The 25,252-nt window shown below is 41.1% G+C and overlaps 2 protein-coding genes across 5 annotated transcripts; both read left to right on the forward strand.

Annotated features, from left to right (window-relative positions):
• Window positions 1–541: 541 nt before the first annotated feature.
• On the forward strand, window positions 542–10,372 carry u2af2a (U2 small nuclear RNA auxiliary factor 2a). Of its 4 annotated transcripts, none has more exons than XM_071468162.1 (12): window positions 542–1,145; window positions 2,061–2,202; window positions 4,285–4,320; window positions 4,656–4,759; window positions 4,907–5,058; window positions 5,199–5,315; window positions 5,424–5,562; window positions 5,703–5,782; window positions 6,068–6,190; window positions 6,882–6,968; window positions 7,834–8,082; window positions 8,217–10,372. In XM_071468162.1, exons 1-12 carry the CDS (start codon window positions 1,097–1,099, stop codon window positions 8,349–8,351), a joined length of 1,413 nt encoding a protein of 470 aa, XP_071324263.1. In that variant the 5' UTR covers window positions 542–1,096; the 3' UTR covers window positions 8,352–10,372. The 4 variants fall into 4 exon arrangements, with proteins under 4 accessions (XP_071324263.1, XP_071324262.1, XP_071324266.1 ...); XM_071468161.1 differs by having other exon boundaries at window positions 5,424–5,580; window positions 8,217–8,394; XM_071468165.1 differs by lacking the exon at window positions 4,285–4,320.
• A 3,542-nt stretch (window positions 10,373–13,914) lies between these two features.
• cacng6b (calcium channel, voltage-dependent, gamma subunit 6b) lies at window positions 13,915–23,612 on the forward strand. The gene is made up of 5 exons (XM_071470164.1): window positions 13,915–14,021; window positions 16,103–16,862; window positions 19,494–19,568; window positions 21,070–21,207; window positions 21,436–23,612. The coding sequence occupies exons 2-5, from the start codon at window positions 16,493–16,495 to the stop codon at window positions 21,654–21,656; spliced, it is 804 nt and encodes a 267-aa protein (XP_071326265.1). The 5' UTR covers window positions 13,915–14,021; window positions 16,103–16,492; the 3' UTR covers window positions 21,657–23,612.
• Window positions 23,613–25,252: the final 1,640 nt, after the last annotated feature.

Below are 25,252 nucleotides of genomic sequence, written 5' to 3' on the forward strand. Positions count from 1 at the left end.
TGTCCCTTCCTGCATTAATTTGCATAATTATAAGGCAAAACTGATCTTTGAAATTCGGTTGGCAGTCTTGATGACAAACTATGACAAACAAGTGCCTCTTGTTGTGGTATGTTTTAGCCAGTCTGGTCAAGTGTGGCAGATGGGGACCATATAATGATGTAATCCCACCCTGTACACATACATACAATTGTGTGCATAAATTATTTTATTTTTTCTTTTAAACATCAGAAACTGGACAACTACATTATGCAGTAAATGTGAAATTGATGATGTAAAGGGAATGTTAATAGTTTTTGTTTGATTTTTTTTTTTCTTTCAGTTAGTGTTTATACTATTGATTTATTTTTTAAATCATAAATTCCCTGACTTGAAATTTAACTGGGGACCTGCTAGATAAAACTTTGATCCCACTTCAGACATCGTATCGTTAGAAGGCACTAATGAGACATAACTTAATGACAGGAAGAATAAGGAATTCGCAGAAATATAAATCTGTCCTCTGTGACTCTGAAGCCTCTTTTCCACTCACCGGAAACCTGTCATTCATCAACTTCCGGTGTCACGGGGTACCGGGGAGACGGAGGAAAAAAGCGGGCATACTGAAATCTTTATTGTTTTCGTCAGTCTTGAAACATTTGAAAGCGAATACATTTGGCTTATAAAGTCAAACAACTGCGCCGTACGGGCCAGTAATCCACCGGGATTTGTATTTGGCTTGGGAAAGAGTCTCATTCATTCGGTTTTCGTACTCGCTAGCTGGCTAACGAGGCTCCACACCAGCAGGCCTGTTCTTCTGGACTTTGCTACAAGCTAGTTAGCTAACGCTAGCAGGCTAACCCATGCGAACACGTTTTCTTTTTCAATGATTCTACGAGTTGCGTTGTAAATAAATACCACACCGCGAATGTGTGTGCTGGTTAACAATTTTTGGTAACCCCGTTGTTAAGTAAGCTGTTAATTAACGCTAACTTACTTGAGCTGCATCAGCGAGGCGCTTGTTTTTAAAAGTGTTGTTCACTTTGTTGCTAGCTTAAGCTAGCCACCGCCAACTGAACAACGCAGTCACTGAAAGCGCAGCAGCCTTCAGCTCACAGAGATGTCGGACTTCGACGAATTCGAAAGACAGCTCTCTGAAAACAAACAAGGTATGCGAACCACTTGCACATCGCCAATTGAAAATGCTAAGTCGTGCGTTTGATTGCAATCGCCGATCGCAGTTTAGCGTGAAGCGGATATGTCTATTTACTGGAACATTGTAAGCACGATTATTAGCCCTCAGCCCTGAACCCTTTGATACGCGATGTAGCTTTAAGCTGTATCTGTGGCTATCAAATAACCTTGTGCTTCCTCTGTATCCGTATGTCGTTACCTTGCACATTTTTTTTTCAAAAATGTGCAAGGTAATGACATACCTCACATTGTTTCCTGAAGGCAGGAGCAGTCTATTTCATGGTAGTGCTTCTGCCAGTGCCAGCTGACTGAATAGTTGGGGGGCAGCTAGCACTCATTCCGTGCAGCTGTTGGGTCCAGTGAAATTTCCAGTGCTACTTACCTATTGTTTCCAGCTTTCTGAAAACCAGAAGATGGTAACGCCACCAACCATAGCTATTACACGTATCCGTCATTAATCTCGCTTTAACCTAGATTTGCGTTTACGCGCAATACTTTGGACTTGAGTGGTTCGTTTCAGCAGCTGGTCAGATTACTCATTGTGACTTTTTGAACCTAAAGTTCAAACTACATACATCTTTTCTGTCTAATTTTCTGTATTAATCTGTATGGTTACATTGCATTGATTCGTAGGGTTAAAAGCAAAAGTCTTAGTACAGAATTGCTACCACATACCAGCTTCTGTATAACCTTGGGTAGTGAAGTATGTTGGACAGTTGCTTATTTCCTTACTAATTTCCATCTAAGTTCATTAGTCTTTGAGGTGAAAGCTATGTGGATATTTCAGTATCCCTTAAGTTTTGTGTGTGTGTGTGTGTTGTTTGACTAGCAAGCTGTGTGTTACCTCATGTTATACCTTTTTGTAATGTCATTTAACACTATTCCTGCAGCTGAAAGGGACAAAGAGAACCGCCACCACCGCCGGTCCTCCTCCCGCAGCCGTAGCAGAGAGAGGAAAAGGAGGAGCAGGGATAGGGATAGACGCAGCAGGGACCGCCGTGGGGACAGTAAGGAGCGCAGGCACAGACGCAGGTTAGTACCTTTGTATTGCTACACCCAGACCAGCAAGCTTTGAAAATTCCTGTGTCACATCATATATCCCTTTCTACTGGCCTTGCAGTTCATGTAATTACCACTGGATTAATAGGAAATGTTTCACTTTAGCACAAGACACTGATAAGAAAGGCTTTGACCACATTAATTTAAAAATAAGTTTTTTGGTTCCCTTTTTTTGGTTCCCAGGCTAGTGCACAGTGCATTATATGACACGGAGCTACAATGTGCCACAGAGACGTGCATGAATATGCACACATTGTTGGAGTTTGAGATTGCTCTGAGTCCACACATATCTATGCTTTTTGCCACACCAGCATGTCTCCGCTACACCCTCAACTGATCTTGGCATCTAACCATTCGCCTACTGTACTGTAGGTGGCTGCAAATTCCGAACTCAAGCAAATGCACGCAGGAAATGGCATTGAAATCCATTAGTACTGATTAAAAAAAACCAAACACAAAAAAACATAAAAACAGACCAACTGAAGCGCCATACTTCTAAGCCAAGCCAAGCCCAGCATCTTTTCATTTTAGGCAACAGAGGAAATTCACAAAGCCTGAGAGCTGTCTGCATGAAGTTAAAAAAATGTGACTCTAAAGTCTATCCATTGATCACACTGAGACTTTGATACAGCCTATTTTGGATAATGTTATTTATGTTCTCTGTCCCCAAGCCCTCTGTCACTTGTGCTAATGACATTGTACTAATTACGTCTCAAGCATGACATTGGGATATAGTTTTGAATACACAAATTGACAGCTGCTGTAACTTCTTTACTTCCTTGATAACTGAAAAGAATATTAAGACTAAATGGTTTTATGAATAATTTCTGATCCACCGTAGAATTACAAATCACACTGATTGATATTAATAGAATAGAGGGTGGATACCTGACCCGAGACAAAACATTTTTTTTCAAAATGATGTTTGGACGTTTGGTTTGGTCATGTCAGTCTTTTGACAGTCATTTATAATTTGCATGTATAATCAGGGTAAACAGATAAGCTGTGACCATGGTAGCAACAACGGCATGACAGGGCACCACAAACTCAGTGCTTCAGCTCACACTATCTGTATCGGGCTTGAATCCCTGTCGGGTTCAAGTTCGGCATGGTTACTACTCCCTTGGAGCCACACTCTGTAACTTCTCCAAGAAGAATTGGTTTGTCATTTCAGATTCTTTGGATATTCACTCTTGTGTCGCATAATGTCAGATGCGACATATTCAGCCATGCAGTATGTCTGTGATTGTCTCACAATGAGCTTGAGCTACGTTGTTAGATAGAAATTTCTTTAGGCCTTGTGCTGTGAGGAAATTTTCATACAGGTGCAAGTTCTTCCCAGAACTCCGCCAACACCAGTGATAACTGCCTATCAACTCCGTGACAAGCCTGACTGTTGTCAAGGAAACATGCTCACTTTCAGACTCGCTTTGGACACCTGTGGGTCTTTTTGGATATGATTAGAAGTGTTGAAGAATAGCTTTCTAAACATTTGCTCACCAATATAAAGGTGTTGATGGGGAAATCTATGGATTAAATTTATAAAAGATTGATTTTCAACAGTTTTAAGCCACACATCTCTTTAATGACTGCTTCAGTACATTCTTTCTAATACATACTGTTGTAAATCTTGTCAATTCTCTGCTGCTTGTTGGCTGTGAATGACTGTTGCTCCTCGTCTCTCAGTGCTAATTTAATACAAGTTCCTGTGGGTCACCCAGTGTGAGCCCTTGGTCAGAAGATGTCAAATTCAGCTCCTCCCCATTGCAGCTGCTGTGTGTTTGTGAGGTTATCATCTCTGCTTTCATTGCATCATTAGTTGATCTCAAATGGTATTGCATGTCAGCAGTGAGTTTTACTCACTGTGCTGGTTTGTCACCTGAACTTGAAAGGACTTGGTGCTTTAAGAAATATAAGGATCTCCAAGGCTCCTGATAGCTTTTTGTATTTGGTGAGGGTCGTAGCAATTTGGGTTCTATTTTTTTGAAGTGGAAATGTTGGTGAATGTCATGATTGATTTGAGAGAAATGTGAAACCCTTCCAATGTCATTTCAGCTCACCATCCAGCTACCCCCAGGACAATGCTGGAAGGTAATACAGCAAATTAACACAAAGCTGGTTTGTGCATTATTGCAACAACTGCAAATTAATGGTCTGCCTCTGATTCTAATTGCTATCGACTCATTGTGTACATATCTACCTGGATTGGGTTTTCTATCCCTTCTTTTCCTTCTGTCATCACTTTTACAATGTTTTGATTGATGCAAGTCCCCCCCCAAAAGTTGCTAGATCAGTAGATTTTGCAGTATGTATTTTTGAAGACATGACCCATCATCAGATCTAGTCTTTTACTGCTGAGCTAATGACATATATGTTTGTGTTGGTCATTCCACTTTTATTTTACCTGTCTTCCCTACCCCCAACAGCCGTTCTCCACACCGTGAGAAGAAGAAGAAGGTGAAGAAGTACTGGGATGTCCCTCCACCTGGTTTTGAGCACATCACTCCCATGCAGTACAAAGCCATGCAAGGTAACAATAACACAATGTGTCTTTTGATCCATTTTTGATATGCAACAGTAGTTAGAAACCTTACCCTACTGCAGTATGTGGTTAGAGTAAAATATATACATGCAATTACACTATTGAATGTTTCCTGTCTGTGGTTTTGTTCTCCAGCTGCGGGCCAGATCCCAGCCACAGCCCTCCTGCCGACCATGACTCCAGATGGCCTGGCTGTTACTCCCACCCCTGTACCTGTAGTGGGCAGCCAGATGACCCGGCAGGCCCGCCGACTCTACGTGGGCAATATCCCCTTTGGTATCACAGAGGTGAGGAACAGGACAATACTTGGCTTTTGAATCCAAGGTTGTGAATGCATCACAGTACCATGTATTTCATTCTTGTGTTTTCAATAATTTCACCATGAATTAAAATTATTCTTTTAATTTCTTGTTTCTCTTCTGTGTAGGAGTCCATGATGGACTTCTTCAATGCCCAGATGCGTTTGGGTGGTCTTACTCAGGCCCCTGGAAACCCTGTCCTTGCAGTACAGATCAACCAGGATAAGAATTTTGCCTTCCTTGAGGTAAGATAATACCCTCATACACGTGCCATTCGTTCTCCTTGGGTATATCAATCTATTTTTGAAAAAACATTTTTGAATTTACTCACCTACAATTTTTTTTCTGTGTAGTTCCGTTCAGTGGATGAAACAACACAGGCCATGGCTTTTGATGGCATCATCTTTCAGGGCCAGAGTCTCAAGATTCGCCGTCCCCACGATTACCAGCCCCTGCCGGGCATGAGCGAGAACCCCAGTGTATATGTGCCTGGTACACAGACAATTAATGGTTTTTAACTCTAAGTACTTGTTGCATAATTCATAAGTAATCAGTAATTCATCCTCTACAGGGGCTTGCGCTCTGTGCTTGTCTGCTTATGCTTTTGCCCGCTGTCCTTGTGTGTCATGTAGGTGTGGTGTCCACAGTGGTGCCCGACTCGGCTCACAAGCTCTTCATTGGCGGCTTGCCCAACTACCTGAATGATGACCAGGTCAGTATTTCTGCATTAAACAGCTTTGCCTCCAAACTGGGGTACAGCTCATGTACCACACACGTACTGCTGAAATTCCTTTTTAAAACTATTTAACACCCCAAACTATTAACTATTAACTATACCTTGATTTCCGTTTTGATCACTGGTCAGGAAATCATACCCTGCTTCATAAAATTACTAAACTTTGAGCTGTGTTATGCACATAATGGGAATGTCTGGAGGCAGTGGAAGTTTGTGGAAATCACTGAATTTTCAGTGACTATTCTGTCTTCTGTGTACCAGGTGAAGGAGCTGTTGACGTCATTTGGCCCCCTGAAGGCCTTCAACCTGGTGAAGGACAGTGCCACAGGCTTATCTAAAGGATATGCCTTCTGTGAATATGTGGATGTCAACCTTAATGACCAGGTAAGCAGGGCAACAGAAAAAAACATGTTTACAGGATATTATGTTTTGAGATTGTCTGTCCCATTCTTATGAATGCAATATCTCAGTAACCCCTGGGGGGAATTTATTTAGATTTGGCAAAAACATTCACTTGGAGTCCAGGATGAACTGATTAAAATGTGGTGGTCAAAGGTCAAGGTCACGGCGACCCCACAAAACTCATATTTGCCCATAACTCATGAATTCATTCACATATTATTGTCATCATCATCATTATTATAATTATTATTTTATGTTATTTTTTGGGTGCATTTTGTGCCTTTATGAGATAGGACAGTGGAGAGTGACAAGAAACGAGGGGAGAGAGGGGAATGATGTGACCACATTAAAAGGACAACAACTCTGATTTTTGTTTCTTTAAATGAACTTCCACACTAATATAGTAGACTAACACTAGAGCATGAACATCAAAGCTTAACAAATAAGGTCAAAAACACAGTTTTTATATAATTCCTTCAAAGTTCTCACTACATACATTTTGAGTCTGGACAGACATGGATGTGAACTACAATTTGGAGGCATACAACCATGAGGCTGTAACTCTAGTTTGATCAAATAAAAGGAACTGTCCACATTACTACATTGTCATTTTAAACGTGCACAGCTTTAAGATGTTTTTGAAGTATAATTTAAAACCTTGATATCATTACAGGCTATTGCTGGGCTGAACGGCATGCAGCTTGGAGACAAGAAGCTCCTGGTGCAAAGAGCCAGTGTGGGATCCAAGAACGCCACTCTGGTGAGTGTCCAGGGGCTGGACAAGTGACAGCAGGGTGGTGGGAGGCTAGATGCTCTTTTAGATTTTCTGAAATGGATAAAGACGAACTGCTGATCACATCGACTCTAGCAATTTATATGGTACTCTTCAAACACACTGATCAGCAAGTGTACTTCTGAATCTTTTCTTTACAGTACATTTTAGTGCTAGAAAAGATTTGACAAACATATCAGGTATTGACTATTATGCAAATAGTCTGTGCCAGGGTTGTGTGTAGTTGAGCAGTTAAAGCCACCCACCATAATGCAGTGAGTCTCTGTTTCACCTAAGTTTAATAAGTAATAACAGGGGAAAACATTCATTGTTTACTCTGACTTTACAGAAAGCAACCTAAAAATGTTTTGACGTAAAAGTAGATACAATACATGTTGCAGCACTTTGACTGTTATGTTCTTTTTACGGTGTAAACTTAGCTATATTTATAGCTTCCATATATGTATTTTCTGATTGAGAAGGATATGGTACATTATATTCAGATATTCTGAACCAAAAAGAAAAAACAATAAATAACAAATTATTGTTATTTATATTTTATTTATTTATTATTTAAAAACGAAAAAGTTAATTGGAAATCGTTGGTTTAGCTAAATTACAAAAAAACATGCAGTAGTTCCACTAGGTAAAACTATGTAGACGTAAGTGAGAAAATGTTTTGTGATTTATGTGAATGAGCACTTAAACCAGTTTCTTAACAGTGTCAGCGGTAGTGAAAATGATAAACAACACCTTCTTTCTTACCATTGTTTTGGCTAATGAGATCTACTCAGAGTCACATTGTAGATTTCCACCTGCTCGTCATAATACTTAAAGCACACTGTCTTTTCAGACAAGCATGAACCAGACCCCAGTGACACTGCAGGTGCCAGGTCTGAACAGCTCAGTGACTCAGATGGGAGGCCTGCCCACTGAGGTGCTGTGTCTGATGAACATGGTGGCCCCCGAGGAGCTGCTGGATGATGAGGAGTATGAGGAGATTGTGGAGGACGTCAGGGACGAGTGCAGCAAATACGGCCAAGTCAAGAGTATTGAGATACCTCGCCCTGTGGATGGCCTGGAAGTACCTGGGACTGGCAAGGTAGGAACGGTTATATGTGATTTAGTAATTCAAAATTTGGTTTGTCTAAATATAAATGTCAGATTAACAATATAATATGTCAAGACATTATCCTCATATGGTTTTAATCTCTCCCTTTTTTTACCACTCTGTAGATCTTTGTGGAGTTCACATCCGTTTTTGACTCCCAGAAGGCCATGCAGGGGCTGACAGGAAGGAAGTTTGCCAACAGGGTGGTGGTGACCAAATACTGCGATCCAGACGCCTATCACCGCCGGGACTTCTGGTAGAGGAGGCATGAAGAGAAGAGGGGGAGGGAGGGGGGAAGAAGGGAGGGGGGAGGGAGGGAGGGGATGTGTACTGCCTATTTCCAAGTCAGCCCCCTGATTGATTTGGTAGAGCTACATTTCAGGTAGATCTGAGAAGTTTAAGCATTTGACAAATGGCTTTGGTGACATCCAATTTTTCATTTGAGATCTACGTGAAATCTCCAGCTGGTGAAACGGATATTTGGAATTTGGACAGGAGAAAACTGGGGAGCGTTCATATTCAGTCCATAAGAGAGGGGGCTCGGTTTAGGTGGTGAGGGTGTAGCTGGTTGGGTGGGGGTTGTCAAAGATTTTTGAGAAATGTGTGTAATAATAGGTCCAGGGTTGGGGAAACAATTTTTATACTTTGTGAGACAGGGATGTCATTTTGGGTGGGAGGGGGGTGCCACACTTTAAGGTTTGTATTTAAATGGAGGTAGCCTGTTTTAAGTACATTAGGAAGGAGTTGCAGTAGGGAACTAACTGGACTATTGTGATTGGATGGAGAAAACAGGAGTGTTTATTTGTGAAAGGGAGATCTGGGGGAGATGGAGTGGAAGATGAGGGCTTTTTTGTTTGACCATCTAATGTAGATATACAGTAGCTGTAACATCCACTTCAGTTTTGCCATCATCATTAGAAAGCCAAGGGGAGACTCCTCACTATTGGATTTTTTTTTCTATGTTTGGACATTTCTTCATGTTCCTTCATTTTCATCAGACTACTGCCCCCCTCAGGATGATTGTTAGGGAACCTGTTGTCTGATTGGATTCTATCTGAATGTCAACTGTAATTGTTCCGATACTGTGTGTAGCTTCTCTGATTTGAGCTGTAATATCGCCTTGTATTCAGGCTACAGAATAACATGAACTGCAGAAAAGAACATTTTCAATTATACCTATTCAGTTGTTTTGTTTTGTTTACTGTAACTTTTTCACGCTCATCTTGTGTACACAGCTTTTAACAGGTGAGGTTGTTTTGTCTCAGCAGTTCAGTCCTTATTTAATTCAAGAGGAAGTAAACAAAGAAAGACTAGAAGACGCAAACAGATTGGTTTCTAATGGGGATTTATCTCTTCCTTACCAAAAAGCCTTAATGTTATTACACGTCAATTTGCTGAGGAGAGAAATTCGGCTTGCCCCTCTATGATGTCTCTGTGTTCATAAATGTCACTATCTAGTGCTTTAGCCTTGCATTACCAGTTCCCATTCTTCCTTGTTTCCCTGCAGATTTGGGATGTAAGATGTGTTGGATCCATGTAGGGGTTTTTTGTGCGACATCTCACCTCTTTGACAAGACCAAATAAACATGTTACTGATACCCACGACTCATGTTGTGCTGGAGTGAAACCAAAACTAGGCAACAACACAACTACTCCCAGTCTGACTTGTTAAAAATACAAACCCCAATAAAACTGATTGGCAATGGCTTGTCCACATTGTAAATTAAAAGTAAACCGAACACTGCAGTGGTTTTTTCAGACATTCACTGAAAGCCTGCACACAAAGAATTCCTATCATACACCTGACTAAATTTCAACAATCAAATGCCACATTTTCCTGTTCATTACTTTACTGTTAACCATTGGGGGATTTTCACTAAATCTAAGAGGTAGCTGTCGGGATGTTTGAAACTGTTCGCATGAACTTACAATCTGCTTTTCTCTAATCTCCCTCATCTTCTGCCCTTGTTTCTCTGAGGACCACATGTTCACACTGTATGGGCTTGAGACTCTGCTTTCATTTGATACTTTGGGTTGCTTAAGACAGCGCTGAAGAGAGGTTGTGTCAGTGATAACACTTTTGAAATGTTACTCCTTACTTTCAGAAAATCTGCTTTTTCAGTGTCACTGTGTCATTTAATTTCTTTTTTTTTCTCTGAAAAAAATGTGATTTCTTAAATGATTTAAAACCTAAAAACCACGTCTAGTTTATAAAAGCAGAAACAGTCTTTCATTTGTCCAATTTGTTTTCAAATGTTGATTAAAAACTGAATTTACATGATGTCCTTTTTTTTTTTCTTTTTTCTTTTTACTTCCTTTCTTATGCACAACCACCAGAGAGCAGCACACTTTTATTCAACCAGCAAGTGATGACTTTCACGGTTAATTACAGAGATGGAGTAGACTGGAGCCATGTCCAGGCAGTTTCATTCAGTTGATGGCATAATTTATCAAGCCCTGTAGTTAACGGTAATGTCCAAATGATGGAGCTATTTTACGGTCACAAAAAATACTCTGCTACACGGTATGAGGAATAACATCCACAACTCTGAATATATTTCTTTTGGCATCCCAGTGACTCCTTCATTTCTGGAAAGTTATCTCAATATATGGTATTTATCTCACCCAAAATGTACTTATACTGTATATATAAGATACAGTTCAAAGAAGGAAATCCTTTCAGGTCTTATTTTAAGACTAAATCACAGGTTTACTCCTACTCAACCAGACAGTCGTCTAATCTTTACCTTCCTGACAAGCAGAAGAACATTCTCTGTTAGATGTAGGGGTTAAAACTCTTTTTCTCATTTGGTTAAAACTGTGCCAGTCTCAAAGTCAGACTGAGCACATTTAAAAAAGACTTTTATCTCTATTTGTCATGTGCTTAAATCTAACCTGTGCAAATGAACAAAACTCATATTTACACCCTTTAGCAGGTGAATTTATATAATTATGAATCACTTGGGAGGTGTATCTTTCTCTTGGTTGCATCTATGCTTCCCGTATCAAAATCCACCCAGAAATGAATGGAAGTGTCTGTTTTTTTTCTTTCATATTTCACTCAGTCCCCATGAGTATATAAGTCTTACTCAGCAGCAATAAATGCCATAAAGGCTGGATCCACCTGGGACTTATTCAACAGGGAGTTCCTGTAAAACAGTTACAAGAAAACAACAAATCTCTGACATGAAACAATGTCCTGTGTCAGCTCTATACTGCCCATCTCCGTCTGCATCGCTGCATCCCACTGCACAAAACCCAGCAGTGGAGCCACTCATGCAGCACTCTCTGCTCTGTTACTCCCCGAGGGTACAGATAAAACAGCAGCTCTCCCAGGCAGCTGAAGCCAAATCCACCAGAGGAAACATGAAAACTGACCCTGCCTCTCTTATAGATCAGGACATTCAGGCTGCTTAACACGAGACCTATGAAATGTCATTAGCAGCCCTCCCCAGCCTGATGCTGCAGTGAAGATTGTAAATACCTTATCTCCCTCTAGTGGTAAATGTAAGACCCTGGCGAGCGTCATTGTCATTCTGGGCAGTGCCTCCCCATTGATCTTCATTCAGAAAGATACAACACTGCAGCAGTGGGAGAGTGCAACATTGGAGCAGGCTGGATGCAGTACTCTGTGTACATGTACCAGTATGCATTAAGCATATGGGAGTAATGACAGGATTTGTCAGACACAGACAAACTGCACCTGCAAAGCACAGTGGTCTCAAACATGGCGGCCTGTGTATACAGCATATAGTGGGTTGAGTAATACTGTTAAATCAGATATAACTCACCTGTTTTGCACCATTTGCAACAGTGACTTCATTACTTGAATGTTGCAGCCCTTTTTCTGAAGTGTCTGTTACAATGATTCTCACTCCCTGTGTGTCTGATAGTATTATGCAGAGGCCAAAAGCCAAGACTGGAGAATTTTTTATGTTTTTGTTATTATCAACAAATCCGATGAAAATACCAAAAACCAACAATGGTGTTAGTCTATCTCTCAATACTTTGTCTGTCTGGCTCTCAGCCCAAAGCCCATTTAACTGACTTAAATCTTTAATTATGGACCATATGTAAAATGCTTTATTTTAATCATATTTAATAAAAAAGCTAAATAATTTGCTAAAAAAAAAAAAAAAAGCTGGGCATAGTAACATCATTCAAAGTGGGGGAAACGCTAAGTAGTATTTACAGCACCAGAATGGAACAACTGGGATCAACTGAAAATAAACTACAACTCCCATGTTGCAGTTTGGCTCATTCATGTGTTTTAATGGTTTCTGGATGATAATGGAGAACTTCCACACAGAGGAATAAGCTACAGTATTCTGCTTTAGCTCCACAGGCAGCACATGTTTCTATAGGATCAATAGGTTGGTTGTTGGTCTTTTAATGGGATTTGTGAAAAAAAAAAAAAAAAAAAAGAATAATATAAGAAAGCACCTGAGATTTCCTTTAACTGGACGAATATTCTCAGCCAGCATTACTGAGCAACATCATAGTAAGGAATGGATGCAGCTGTGATGGCCAGTGTGCGCATGGCTGCATACATGTGTGCAGTTCAGCGTGTTCAAGCATAAATCAGTACTGCTGAGAGGGGAACTTGAGTGATGTGTAGACAAGATTGTTCACATCAGCATACTGTAGATTATTGATGGCCTCGGCCTGTGTGTGGACACTTTCTATCAATCTCACATGATGGAGGAGCAGAGATCGGCTGCATAATTACAGGCAAAGTCAGTTTAAAGAATAGACACACATATGTGCATTAAAATAGACAGCTGTCCCCCAGATGAATCTATTAATCATGACTGTCATATGCCCAACATGTTTCTTCCTCTGTGAGAAAGTCCATCTGCGAACTGCACCAAAATCAGCACTGTGACTTCACTGCAATCTCTCCAAAAAAAGAAGAACTGTTTTGGACATTGTAGGTGTTTATTTTCCTGTCACAGCCTGCAGCCTGTTTCGTCCCTTTTGTCTGATTCTCTCCTGTTCTGTCTCTCCGTCCTCGACTCACTCTCAGTTTGCATCCCACCCCCCTCCTCCCCTGAGCGTAGCTGGCTGCTGGGGTTGGCCTCTCTCTCGCTGTGCCACGTATGTAACCTAAACTGTGGAAGAGCCAAGCAGGGCTGGGCTATGAGACAAGCTTTCCAGAGTCTTAAGTCTCTCTGGACCTTGTTCAGCGAGGAATGAAATGGGGCTGCACATTTTCATTTTCTGCTCTAAACTGCTTCATTTTCAGCCTGTGTAGTCCATTTCTGCATCTACCTCCACATTACCTTTTTATTCCTTTCATCTTCTTTTCCCTTCTTTGTTTTTCTCTCTCCGTGGGTGTCCCTGTCTGCTGCTCTGTCCGCCTCCCCCGTTTCACTTTCACTCTCTGTCTGTGTGTCACATTTTCACTTTCCTCACAGTGTATTGTGTTGCTGTAAAATGCTGTCCTGGCCCCTCTCATATAAACACAGGCTCCTCCCTCACTCTTACTTAATGTCATTAACAGGTGGCTTTCTAAAATAGACTCACACACACGCACAAACAGCAAGGCTGTCACAGATACAGGCATGTTTTTAATCATGCTGGCAGGGCTGTCGTCATGTGAGCGGACCACCCTGCAGCACCTTGGCTCACTGATTTCAGACGTGTACATGGTATGAACGGGGCGCTGCCGTTGAGACTGAACATGAGTTGCAGGGGCGGTGTGAGGGACACACACACACACACATGCACGCACATTTAATCATCAACAGTGTTAACCAACCAGGCTACAGCCCCCTCCCCTGTTACACTCACTTTCCATAACTCTTACGTACCTCCTTCCCACCCCCTTTTCCCTCTCTCTCTGTCACTAACTCTCCCATCACCACTCTCCCCCTCTATTAAGTTTCAAACGTCTCTTCCTCCTGAACTGAGCAACACACACCAAACAGGTCAGACTTATTCTTCTTTTCACTCCAGTGCATTAGCTAGTCGTTGCTTTCTTATGCCCACGTGTTACACAGGTGGCGGAGGCAGTTGTTGGTGAAATGATAGAGAAAGTTCCTTGTTTTCACAACATAAAACGCGCCCATGTGTACAAGCTTATCCTCTGCTCAGCTGCTACAGAGCTGAAGCCAGCGCACCATAGTTTTTGATGCATTACAAAGCACAAAAACATGTATAAGTTCACTGCTCTGGATAATCCTTTATTACAAAGTAAGAAACCCCCCCCATGCCCCTCTATTGGCATTCTCTAAGCCCTCTGATCATCCTGGTTAATATGGATGTAATGTGATCGATGTTTCTAACACTAACTTGACTGTCAGCAGCTGCAGTCTTGATGCTCTTTATTACAGTTAATGTTGGAAGAGTATTCTCACGCATGGCTGCTATTCAAAAGCTTTGGTTAATTAGAGATGTGCAGATAGATAAGAAGATTATATCCCGTTACAATGGTTACTGTCAGTGTGTGATACACGATAAATCAATATTATTGCTTATCAACTTTTGGCAAAATGATATCATGATGATAAAGTCTTATCATGTTGTTGTTCTACAAATTTCTCTTGTCATTTAATGATTCCAAGCACGCGTAATAAAAAGTCACAGATTAGTGATCAAAACCGTCTCACCACAAGGTCCATTTGGAGCTTTCAAGATTTCAGATTAAATTTTACAGTCTCAATTAAGACAAATACTTATTTAATTTTTAGTTTTACACATGGATAGATAGATAGATAGATAGATAGATAGATAGATAGATAGATAGATAGATAGATAGATAGATAATCAGTGAATCTGCATATTATTTAATCAGTTGAATCCATCAGTCAGTTAATTTAAATAATGTAAAATGTCAGATATTTCCTTAAGTTACTGTCATCATCCAAAGATTTTCAGTTTACAATGATACAAAACAGAGAAAAGCACCCAGTCCTATATCAAAATTCTTTCTTGTTCATTTTCTACCCAGTTAACCAACTAATCATCTCAGCTCTAAATGATTTCCAAGGCCTTCTGTCAGTAACCATAGTTTTTTTTAAAAAATGTCTTACTGTTGACCATCTTGATGATATTACTCAGAATGTATTAACTGCAAAACTGTCATTTTGAATTTAAGTGCTGCTTACTGCTCTTTATGTTTACACTCTTCAAAATATTGTACATAAAGTACTTACTCTGAGTGGGTTCATGTGGTGCCTTGCCTATATAAAACCTCTGATGCTGTCAGCACAAAGCTCCGAATTAAGTGATCTACCAACTGTGTGTGGCCTGCTGGTGCTGCCTTCCTAACTGGCCGGGCCTTTTGCCTCCACTATGTGACCTGTTGGACTGAGTTAATTATTGCAGCCCCCACTCTGTCAGAGGGTTCAGGCTTGAATTATCACCTCTCACGCACCCTGCGCAGAGTGGCGACACCGTTGCACCCTGTCACTCATGTTGTTTAAACTCACTCACAGTTTGGAATAACTGAAACAGCTTTATAAGCCAGCACCCACCTACAGTGCATATACCACACACACTGAAAGACACACACTCTCATGCACGCTGAAGAAGACACTTGTGGCTGCAGATTCCCGGTGTTTGCCGGTACACGTAATGCAGGATGGGAGGTATTTGTGGCAACCTATTATCCCCTCAGATCAAAGGGGATCTGTGTCTAAGCTAGAGATAGTTTACCTGCTCAGGGATGAGGTCTGCTGTCAACTCCTCTGGGAAAATAGAAGATGGGTGGTCCAGTCTGGCGCTGTGGTGTTATCTCTCACCTTGACCCCATACCAAACACCTCCACTATAGCTCATCCAGCCCAATTGTATCTCCATCTGAAGCAAAATCTGCCTTTCAGGGAAACGCCATATGGCTTATCTACTGTTGGCTGAGAGCGCATCATATGGCTTTTAGGGGAGGGAATACTGTAGATGCTGATAAAGCTGTTGGAAATTAAATATTACACTGGTGATGAAAGGATTTTGCTCTTGTGAAGCATATGCCGGCTGCTCTTTCATCTTTCTGTTTCATCTCTCTATTTCAGTGGACTGGCTGGAAAACAGACACTGGCTCTCCTGGTCCTGCCTCCATCTCTTCCCATTTTATCATTACCTTACTTCATCCGCCTCCTACTTCATTGTAGCTCTATCCATATCTCTTTCTGTCTAATTTCAGAGTTCAGCACACTTCCTCTGTTCATTCTGACTGCTTTTGCTCAATTTATCCATTACAGTATAGTTAATAGCTTTGTCCCTTCTTTTTCAAAATATTGTTATCCCTTCCAAAGCTACACCCTACCAACCTGAGCATCTCCCCATTTTCTTCTCTCTTAAGTTTCCTTCCTTACATCTTTTTATCTTTCATTTACTCCCCTGATCTTTAGCCTAAGTCTGTTGTCCCATCCCCTCTTCCTGGTCGGATCTGGCCAGTTGAGATGAGTATGTGGTCCAACTTCTTTGTACAACAGGATGAGGAAGGTCGCATTGGGGTGGCAGGGGCTGGACAAGGTGGGGGTTTGGCTGGAATGAAAGGTGGAAGGGGACAGAGGCGAATCCACAAGATGAGTGACAGCCAGGAGGGGAAGATCAAGCTGGCCTTCTTCGTGTCTATCATTGGTGTGACCCTGACAGTTTTGGGCGTGGGGACAGAGTTTTGGGTGGAGCTGGCCCAACCAAAGAATTTCAGTGGCAACCAGACTTGCCAGATGGCCCACTATGGCCTGTGGAAGGGCTGCATCCGCACCCTATGGGTGGCTGACATAGACCCGGAGAGGACAAGCTGCGGCCCTGCTGAACTACCTGGAGGTGAGACCTCTGGCCGGCGTGTCTGTGTGAGTTTGTGTTCATCTGTCTGTCTGTTCTCTGTTTTGTCTGCGAGGTGAGCAGGTGAGGTTTCTGGAGGGAGTGTGTCTGTTTCGTTTCTCTGACTGTCTGCTTACGTCTGCTTTTTTCTGCAAACTGAATTGCCCAGCCATGCAAGTCTACCTTGCGGCTCCCTCCCTGCTACAGTACATGCACCAGTGTGAAAGTGAATTGATAGAAAAGGGTCAAAAAGATGTTTCTGAGTGGCTGTAAGTTGTTGACATCATTGAGGACAAAAACATGTACATTTCATCATTTCGTCACTGATGTGAGAACAGAGGGAGCAGGCATAACTAATATGGTGTATCGCCTCTGGGAATATGCTTACATCTGTAGGTCTTTCATCTGAACCCATGAGAGACCAAGCGAAACCATGCATCACTATAGGTTGAAATGAAGATAATTTGCATTTCCTTAACGCAATCAAGAATTGTCATCAACAAATTTATGAGTTTTGAAATGTACTGTATTTGAAGTATTTTTCCCTGCATGTATGCCGTATATCTACATCCACTGTAACCTTGCAAAGGGATAGACAGAGGATAGTTGTGTATATGAAGCTGCCTGCATACATATGTATCTAGGTCATCCTACAGATAATGTGCAAATTGAATCATTAAAGAAAAACGATACTTGGAAACAGATTTTGTGGAAGGAAGCTGCACTCAGAGGACCACAGTGAAGCTGTTTTCAATTCTTCTCCTATTGTAAACACACAAAGCAGCAAGCAGGCACATCTAGCATTTTACAACACGATCCTTGTGATTCATAACATTGTCAGTGTAATGAAGCATTGTTAATCTTCAAGTTTTCTTCTCACTGGGCACCTAATCATCTCTTGTTGTGCACACAGTGCAGACAGGTGATAAAGGGCCACACCACAGGTTTATTGTGTTGATGAACATCCATGTGTGGAGTTGTGACAGCTCCGTTCTAAAAGCACTTTATTCAACTTGACCGTGGTTATGTTCTCCAGAGTGCGTCGATTATCTGCACAATGACCTACTTCTGTCTGAAAAGAGCTGGAGAGAGAGGCAGGTATTGGGAGATAGAGATAGGCATTGCATGGCAGGCTTTAGGAAGAGCTGCTCCTGGAGTCACTCCCTGTCTCAGGGAATCTGCTCAGATGCAAAAGAGCACAGAAGAAGCCAAAAAAAAATAAAAAATCTCCTCATCCAGCAGAGATACATGTGGATCACAAATATAGCCTACATAAATACTATTCACATACATCACCTTGAATGATGTGTCACTGGATTGTTTTATATCCAGTTTTCAAAGGCTAATTCATCTTTCCTGTCAAACATCCTGCATCTCTGGCTGCTCCCTGCTATCAGATATATATCTCTATGCTTCCAGGATGGTCTGTTAGTGTGTGAGGACAGCCAGTATGCTTCTGACAATCTTTCTCACACTGTTGGCCCACGCCGCCTGTTGCAGATGGCCGTGGGCTCCCCACGTTTGGAGGAAAACAACTGTTTTTGCCATCTTTGCTTCGCTGTTTCACATCCCTGTTTACATGCCTTTGGCTCCTGTCCCAGGCAAAGTGCAGCCCGCTGATGCTGCGCCTGTCATCCCAAGACCAGCTATCCGTCTTCGCTGCCTGCTGGAGAGGAACGTGACGGCTCAATAATTATAGCCTCAGCAGGGGTAGCGAGAGCAAAATCAGTTGACTGTGATAGCATAATGTGTTAAAAAATCAGTAGGCTGATAAATGGAGTGTCTGCTTCAATAAAAATGTTTGCAAATGTGTTCAGGCACAAACATATTTGTGTGCGAAAGAAATGTGTGTGTGTGTGTGTGTGTGTGTGTGTGTGTGTGTGTGTCTGTGTCCAAGCATGTGGTCATCTTGGACCACATAATATTCAGCGGGTGAAAGTCATCACTATGTGCTTGTGAAGCCAAGTGGAATCTGACTACTTCACAGTTTTTGTCTAAATATAGAGAGGGGGAAAACGAGGAAGAGGGACAGACAGGGACTGAGGGAGTGAGTATGTCTAATGCAGTATTAACCAACCCCTCTGTGCTTCCTCCCCCTCTTGACATCTCCTGCTCCCCTCACCTCCTTCTCCATCTGTGGCTCCCCTCTCTCTTCCCCTTCACTCACCACCCCTCCATCTGCCCCACTGTCTCACCCTCTGAGCTTCCATCCATATTTCTTGCATCCCCCTTCATCTTTGGCTCACCCCTCACATCCTCTTCCCCTCACTCGCTGCGCCTCTCCATTTCTATCCTCCATCTGCCCCTTCCCTCTGTCTACCACTCCTTCTCCCCCCTCTGCCATCCACCCTCAGTGTTTTGCTGTCTCTCACCCTCTCTGGCGGCACCATATGTGCAGTGCTGGGCAGTGCGTGTGTGTGTGTGTAGCGGTGTGTGTCTCTGGATATTCCAGCTAATGCTCGACACTTGGATATAAATAGGAATGATGCCTGGAAGGACAGAGTGCATGGATGCATAGGAGGCACATCACAGAAGACCAGCAGCCATCCATAGGAGTGTGTGTGTGTGTGTGTGTGTGTGTGTGTGCGTGTGTGGGTCTGGTCTCTTTGTCTGATCTTTTCTTTTTACCCACAGAATCCAACTGCACCTACTTCAAATTCTTCACCTCTGGGGAGAATGCAGTCATATTCAAGAAGACGACTAACAAGAGTGAGGCATTACACCTTCCCCTGCAATTTTTGATATACATACAGATACACACTCACAGTTAGACAGCAGCTACTATCAATATAAAGATGCTCAGTGCTGTGCTCACAGGACCATACTGGCTGTTTTTGCATGTTTTAGCCCATTAACTTCTGCTTCCACCCATTTTAGAGAGCAAACCCATAAGCTATCAGACTGATTAATGTGTTTACCTTACCATCCAGGGAGCCACCGGTTTCAGCACAGTTTGAAGACTTGATACTTACATCACAGTGAACAGAAAGTCATCTCTAGCTCTTTTGAAAACTTCCTCGCTGATGAATTCAACGAACTGACATTTGATACACACTCAGTAGCCAGTTTATTAGATAGACATAGCTAAAACAAACTGTCTAATGAAACAGTATAATAGGAGCAATAATACTTACCTTCATTAAGATTAATACATTCAGCTTTTGATGAAACTGTTTTAGAGGTGTCTTGATTTAATGGAGGCTACATGACCATAAATCATACATCATAAGCATCAAGCATAAACTTGAACCAATGGCTGCTGTGGGTCGTCTATAGTCACGCTGGCAGCTGAAGTAATTGGTTCAATGGTAACATGCTAACATGCTCAAACTGACAGTGCTAGCATGCTAATGCTAAGTTAAATGTTTATCATATTCACCATCTTAGTTTAGTGTGTTAGCATATTAAAAGTTTGTCATAAACCCACTCAGACAAATTGAAATTTTGACCTGATGGTGGCACTAGATGAAAAGTCACAGGATCATAAATGTGATTCATAAATTCATAAATGTCTGCATCAAATTTCATGACAGTACATCCAACAGACATTTCATTCAAAACCACAAACGCTAACATCACAGTGGTGCGTTAGATGAAAAGTCTGAGGATTGTCGCAGATGGGAGGGTTCATCATCTGAGGACCATGAATGTTTAAAAACTTCATGGGAATCCATCCGTCTGGACTCAAGTGGTCAACCACATGACAAACCAACATGCCATTCCAAGAGCCAAAAACAAAGCCACAAATATAATAGTCTGTTTATATTGCTTTTAGTGTTGTTCATCATCTTCTTTTTGGCTTCTTCACCTTTTCAAAAACAAGTCTCATTCCTAAAACTTTTATCTGTTGTGTATAAATTATAAAATAATAATAAAAATGTCTGTGTGCTGGTGTGTCAAAAACACAAAACTGGCACCGGTTGTTGTGAAATGTTGGTCTGCTTTTTGGGTTGCACCTGTTCAGGTTTACATTGCCAATAAAATCTGTTTTAAACAGAGCCAGCGCAGGAAGTGGCACATTTCACTCCATTTTTGTATTTTCATGTTTCAACTATCAAGTTCAATCTAGTGTAAACTCAGTAGAATCAAACTTTGAGAGGTGGTGCAAATGTTGCAATGCCTGATTCTACTAAATGACTGGAAAATCTTGCATACACTCATATACTCTACTCTCTCTCCTCTATTCATGTCTCTCTGTTGTCTTTTACAGATTTGAATCTAGCAGCAGCTGTCGTGGCCCTTTTGAGTCTGACCATGATGGTCATGGGCTCCATCTGTATCGCCATGTCCCTGAGCAAAGGAGTGCAGTTCTTTCTCAAGCCAGCCTCCTTCTGTTTCATCCTATCAGGTGGGGCTTCAGTGTAGAGAGGAATCAGGGTTACCTTTTCTGCACTGAAGCATGCTAATACCCCTAACAGACTGATATGTGACAAGATGATGATTATTAGGTCTTTATAGTCAACTGTAGTAGATATAATTTCCACAACTTAGACAGCACATTTTATTTAACGATCTGATGTGATTTTATTTAGGTTTAATCTCTCTCCTCCTCCAATTCTTCTTACCCTCTGTTCAGGTGTACTGGTCCTTCTCTCCATCGTGATATTCCACCAGTCTGTGCTGGCCTTGCTGTCCAGTAACCACGCCGTACCGTTACACCACGAGCTGTCTTGGTCAGTGGCCTGTGTAGGCTCAGCAGGAGCCGCTCTAATTTTCGGAGGTTTCCTCTTCGTCATCCTCTCTCTTCCTGTCAGCCCCTGGCAGAAATGCTTGCCACACAAGAATAGCGCCACCTAGCACACAAATGCTGAAATATACATATAGTGTTCTTGATGAACTGCTTGAGGGCAAATAATCTATGAAAGCTCATTTCCTGAAGGGCTGCAACCTTGAGCTTGCTCTTGGCATTTAATTTGTCAGAGAGGTCATACTAGGTCTTAATCAAACATATGAAGAAAAGTAATCACCACATGAGGAATTTAGCTCCAGAGTTAGGCTAAAATTTGTTTTGGTGTTTTTTGTAGTAGAAAATAGAGGCTTGGTAATCAACCTATAGCTGTACAAGCACACATATTTTTAGTCTTTCTGCTAGCATAAGTAGAGTGAATGCATTTTATATTATAATTTTTTTTGTGGTCTCTTTAATATAAAAGCCAATTTCTGCCGAGAAAATTAAAAAAACATAACATAATAAGTTAATAACAAGTTCTTCAAATTAAATGACAAAATATGTTGTTTTTCCATGCCCTCTAGAACGACACAGTGTTTTTGGATCAACAGGATGACAGGCACAAAAATGATCATTGTTTGGGTTCAAATATGCACCTTGTTAAGAAACTTAACGACTTATGGTTAAAAAAAAAACTTATATTCATATAGGCTAATACAAAGTAGGATTTTATGTATTACTCTGTATGTGACCCACCAAAAAGACAAACAAGTGGAAAAGATGGAGGAGATGGTGGGGGTAAAGAGTGGGTTAAGTTATAATTAGGATCACAGGAGGTTTAAATGGAGGGTGGAAAATTATTTTAAATAAATTTAGATCAATTTTATTTTGACTAAGGAGTAGCACACTAATGTGCTCATGTTGAGTTATCCTGGGAATACATTCTTTTTCTATAGCCTATTATCCACACCATTAGTTTTTGTATTTCATTCCATGTCACTATGCAAATGTAAATTTACTTACATCTATAATGTATGTTACCTTGGTGAACAGATGTAGATGTGTTCTGTAATGTCAACATAATGCTTAAGTTTCTTGATTTTTCATATGCAATGTCCCCTCCACGAGGAATGTAAATAGGGAGAAAATGTAAACCAATGAAAATTTGAAAAAAAAACAAAAAAACAAAATCATGTCCACTGTTGCTTCGAAACAGGAAACAAGAAACATATTTTGTTGACTGATCTGTCCACTCTGACCTCTTCCCTTTGTTGTTCTATAACAATATCAGTTAACTTATAGCTGCTAGAGGGCTGTAATCTGAATGTATACATTTTAAATTATGAATTGGTAAGTCAAACATTTGTAAGTCAAAAAATGTAATTCCTATCTCACAATTTAGACTTACTGAGTATGTTTTATTTTTATCATGCGTAACTTTTCATCTTCTTTTTTTTTCTCCTGGCAGAAATGGTCTTCTATAGTTTAAAATTCCTAAAGCACCATCAGAATGAATCACCATCGTGCAACAACAAATTTTTGTTTTTGATAATGTTAACAATCAGTATGCCGGATGTCCTGAAGTTGCTTGTCATATCTGCTACATGAGTGTCATTAATATTCTAGCAGTAAGTCCTACGAAAACATTTTTTTACACTTCATACTTGATAAACAAGAGGCTTTAGTTGTCATTATTTATTGTGTGTGTTTTACATCTATTGGGTGAATGCTGCTTCAGTATATGAATGTAAGATGAATGAAATCAACTGTGAGAAGAGATTAAAATACCATTTTGTATATCAGACAATTGTAAGGACTCATTTTATAAGCTCAACTCTGTACATAAAATGAATGTGTTTATATTTTTTGTGAATGGTCACTGTTTGTTGTTTTGTGTCAGTCACTTTATTTGGAATATGTATGCAGTAAATACACCTTATTTGTGTCATAGGATGCTCACCATTTCGCTCTACCGAGGAATTATATTTTACACAATATAGACTGATATAGACTCATTTCTACTCACATGTATCTACAGTATGTGACACTAGTTCTGCTTTTCATTAAAGAGTTTTGACATACAATTATTGCCTCCCTTTTGTTTGTTGGCGTGACACCCTGTCTGCCCTCAAACTTTCACCCATTTTCACCCCTTCACAGTGTGACTCCTAACCTCTCTGCCAAACATGCCCCTCCCCCAAACCCGCTCCTCTATAATTAGGCCAGAGCTCATCGCAATGCATTTCACCACAGAGGTTTGGAAACCTTACCCTTGAATTTCAACGATGTACCCCCCACTGTGCCCTCTCCTCCCCTCCTCCACCCTTGACCTCAGTGCGCCACTTTCCCTACTGTCTCCAGGGGAGACCAGGGTCACCACTCCTCCACCCTAAACACACACAGACAGTTGATCAAATCAGAAATATCCCAATAACTGTTCTCACAGCCAGCCCACTGGGGAGTCAAGTGGCATCCGGACAGTCACATTCACTCACATGCTCACCTTTTTGCACACAGATATGCTGTTAACTCCCAGCGGGCAGAAACTGAATCCACATGACACATTATCCTGGTTGTATATATAGCTGTTAATAGTTCTACTGAGACTATGTGACAAGCGGTGCATGGACACTAGTTGTATGTTTGTAAATGGAAATGGGCTTCCTAGAATTCTTGATAGAGGACCTGTAGATTGAAAGTGGAAGCTCACAGAACAGGAAAACCTCAGCTGCTATGATTGATATGTTGCCAAAAATATTAATGACCATATATTTTAAGATGCATTTCCCCAAACTGTGATAAGGAATGGTGCCTGGGTGGTGGTTGACATAAGTTTGCTTTGGCAGCCTCTCATCGCTCCTCCAGGAACCTCTCATCGCTGCATCACCGTGAATGTAACTACATTGCAGATGGTATGATAATAGCAGGGAAGGGCACTCGAGATAACTAATCCTCAAGGTCCAGGAGCACTGCTAGGAATCTCAGGCTCCTCATCAAGGATGTGACAAGGATGTGGCCCTTATGCATCTGTATCATCTCTAGTCTCTGAGGAAGTATTCCCACATTCCTTCCTCCTGCCAGTGATGATCCCTCTGAGGTCAAGCAAAACCTGCCCAGTGGGATGAAGTGACCAGAGCAGAACATGACAGTTCTTTATAATTGTTCATGCAAAATCATGCATGAGATACCAGATGGGTCCATCAGAAAAATAAATAAATACATAAATACAATGTACTCAGGAAGGGCAGTGGTCACAGAAAAGCGCACTGAATTAACTTTCACTTGCTTTTCTCATTATCCTGTTTGGCAAACACCACCCATCTGGCACTTTCCATATATTAGCAAGTTTTATGAGCCTCAGGTCTGACAGAGAAGGTTGAAGTCTTTTTAGGATCACAGCATGCCAAAGATTTGCCAAGACACCTTGAACTTGAGTAACTACTAAGAGAAATGTGATGAATTGTACATGTGTTATAGCCCAGTGTTGGAAAGTAACATTTGCTCAGTACTTGTACTTACATACAATTTTGACGTTCATGTAGTTTGAGTATTTTCAATAAAGCCTACTATGTACTTCCAACCCACTACATTTCTGAGGCAAATATTCTACTTATTAGACCCTAATTACTGATCAGACAAAGATTTAACGTACAAAGCATACGATCAGTTTATAACATATGATGCATTTTTCTAGATTAAACTATCCAGCAGTTGATAAAGCTGT

Source organism: Trachinotus anak, unplaced genomic scaffold (genome assembly GCF_046630095.1).
Source record: "Trachinotus anak isolate AG129_WGS33_773 ecotype Australia unplaced genomic scaffold, CSIRO_AGI_Tana_v1 ptg000032l, whole genome shotgun sequence".
Taxonomy (NCBI): Eukaryota; Metazoa; Chordata; class Actinopteri; order Carangiformes; family Carangidae; genus Trachinotus; species Trachinotus anak.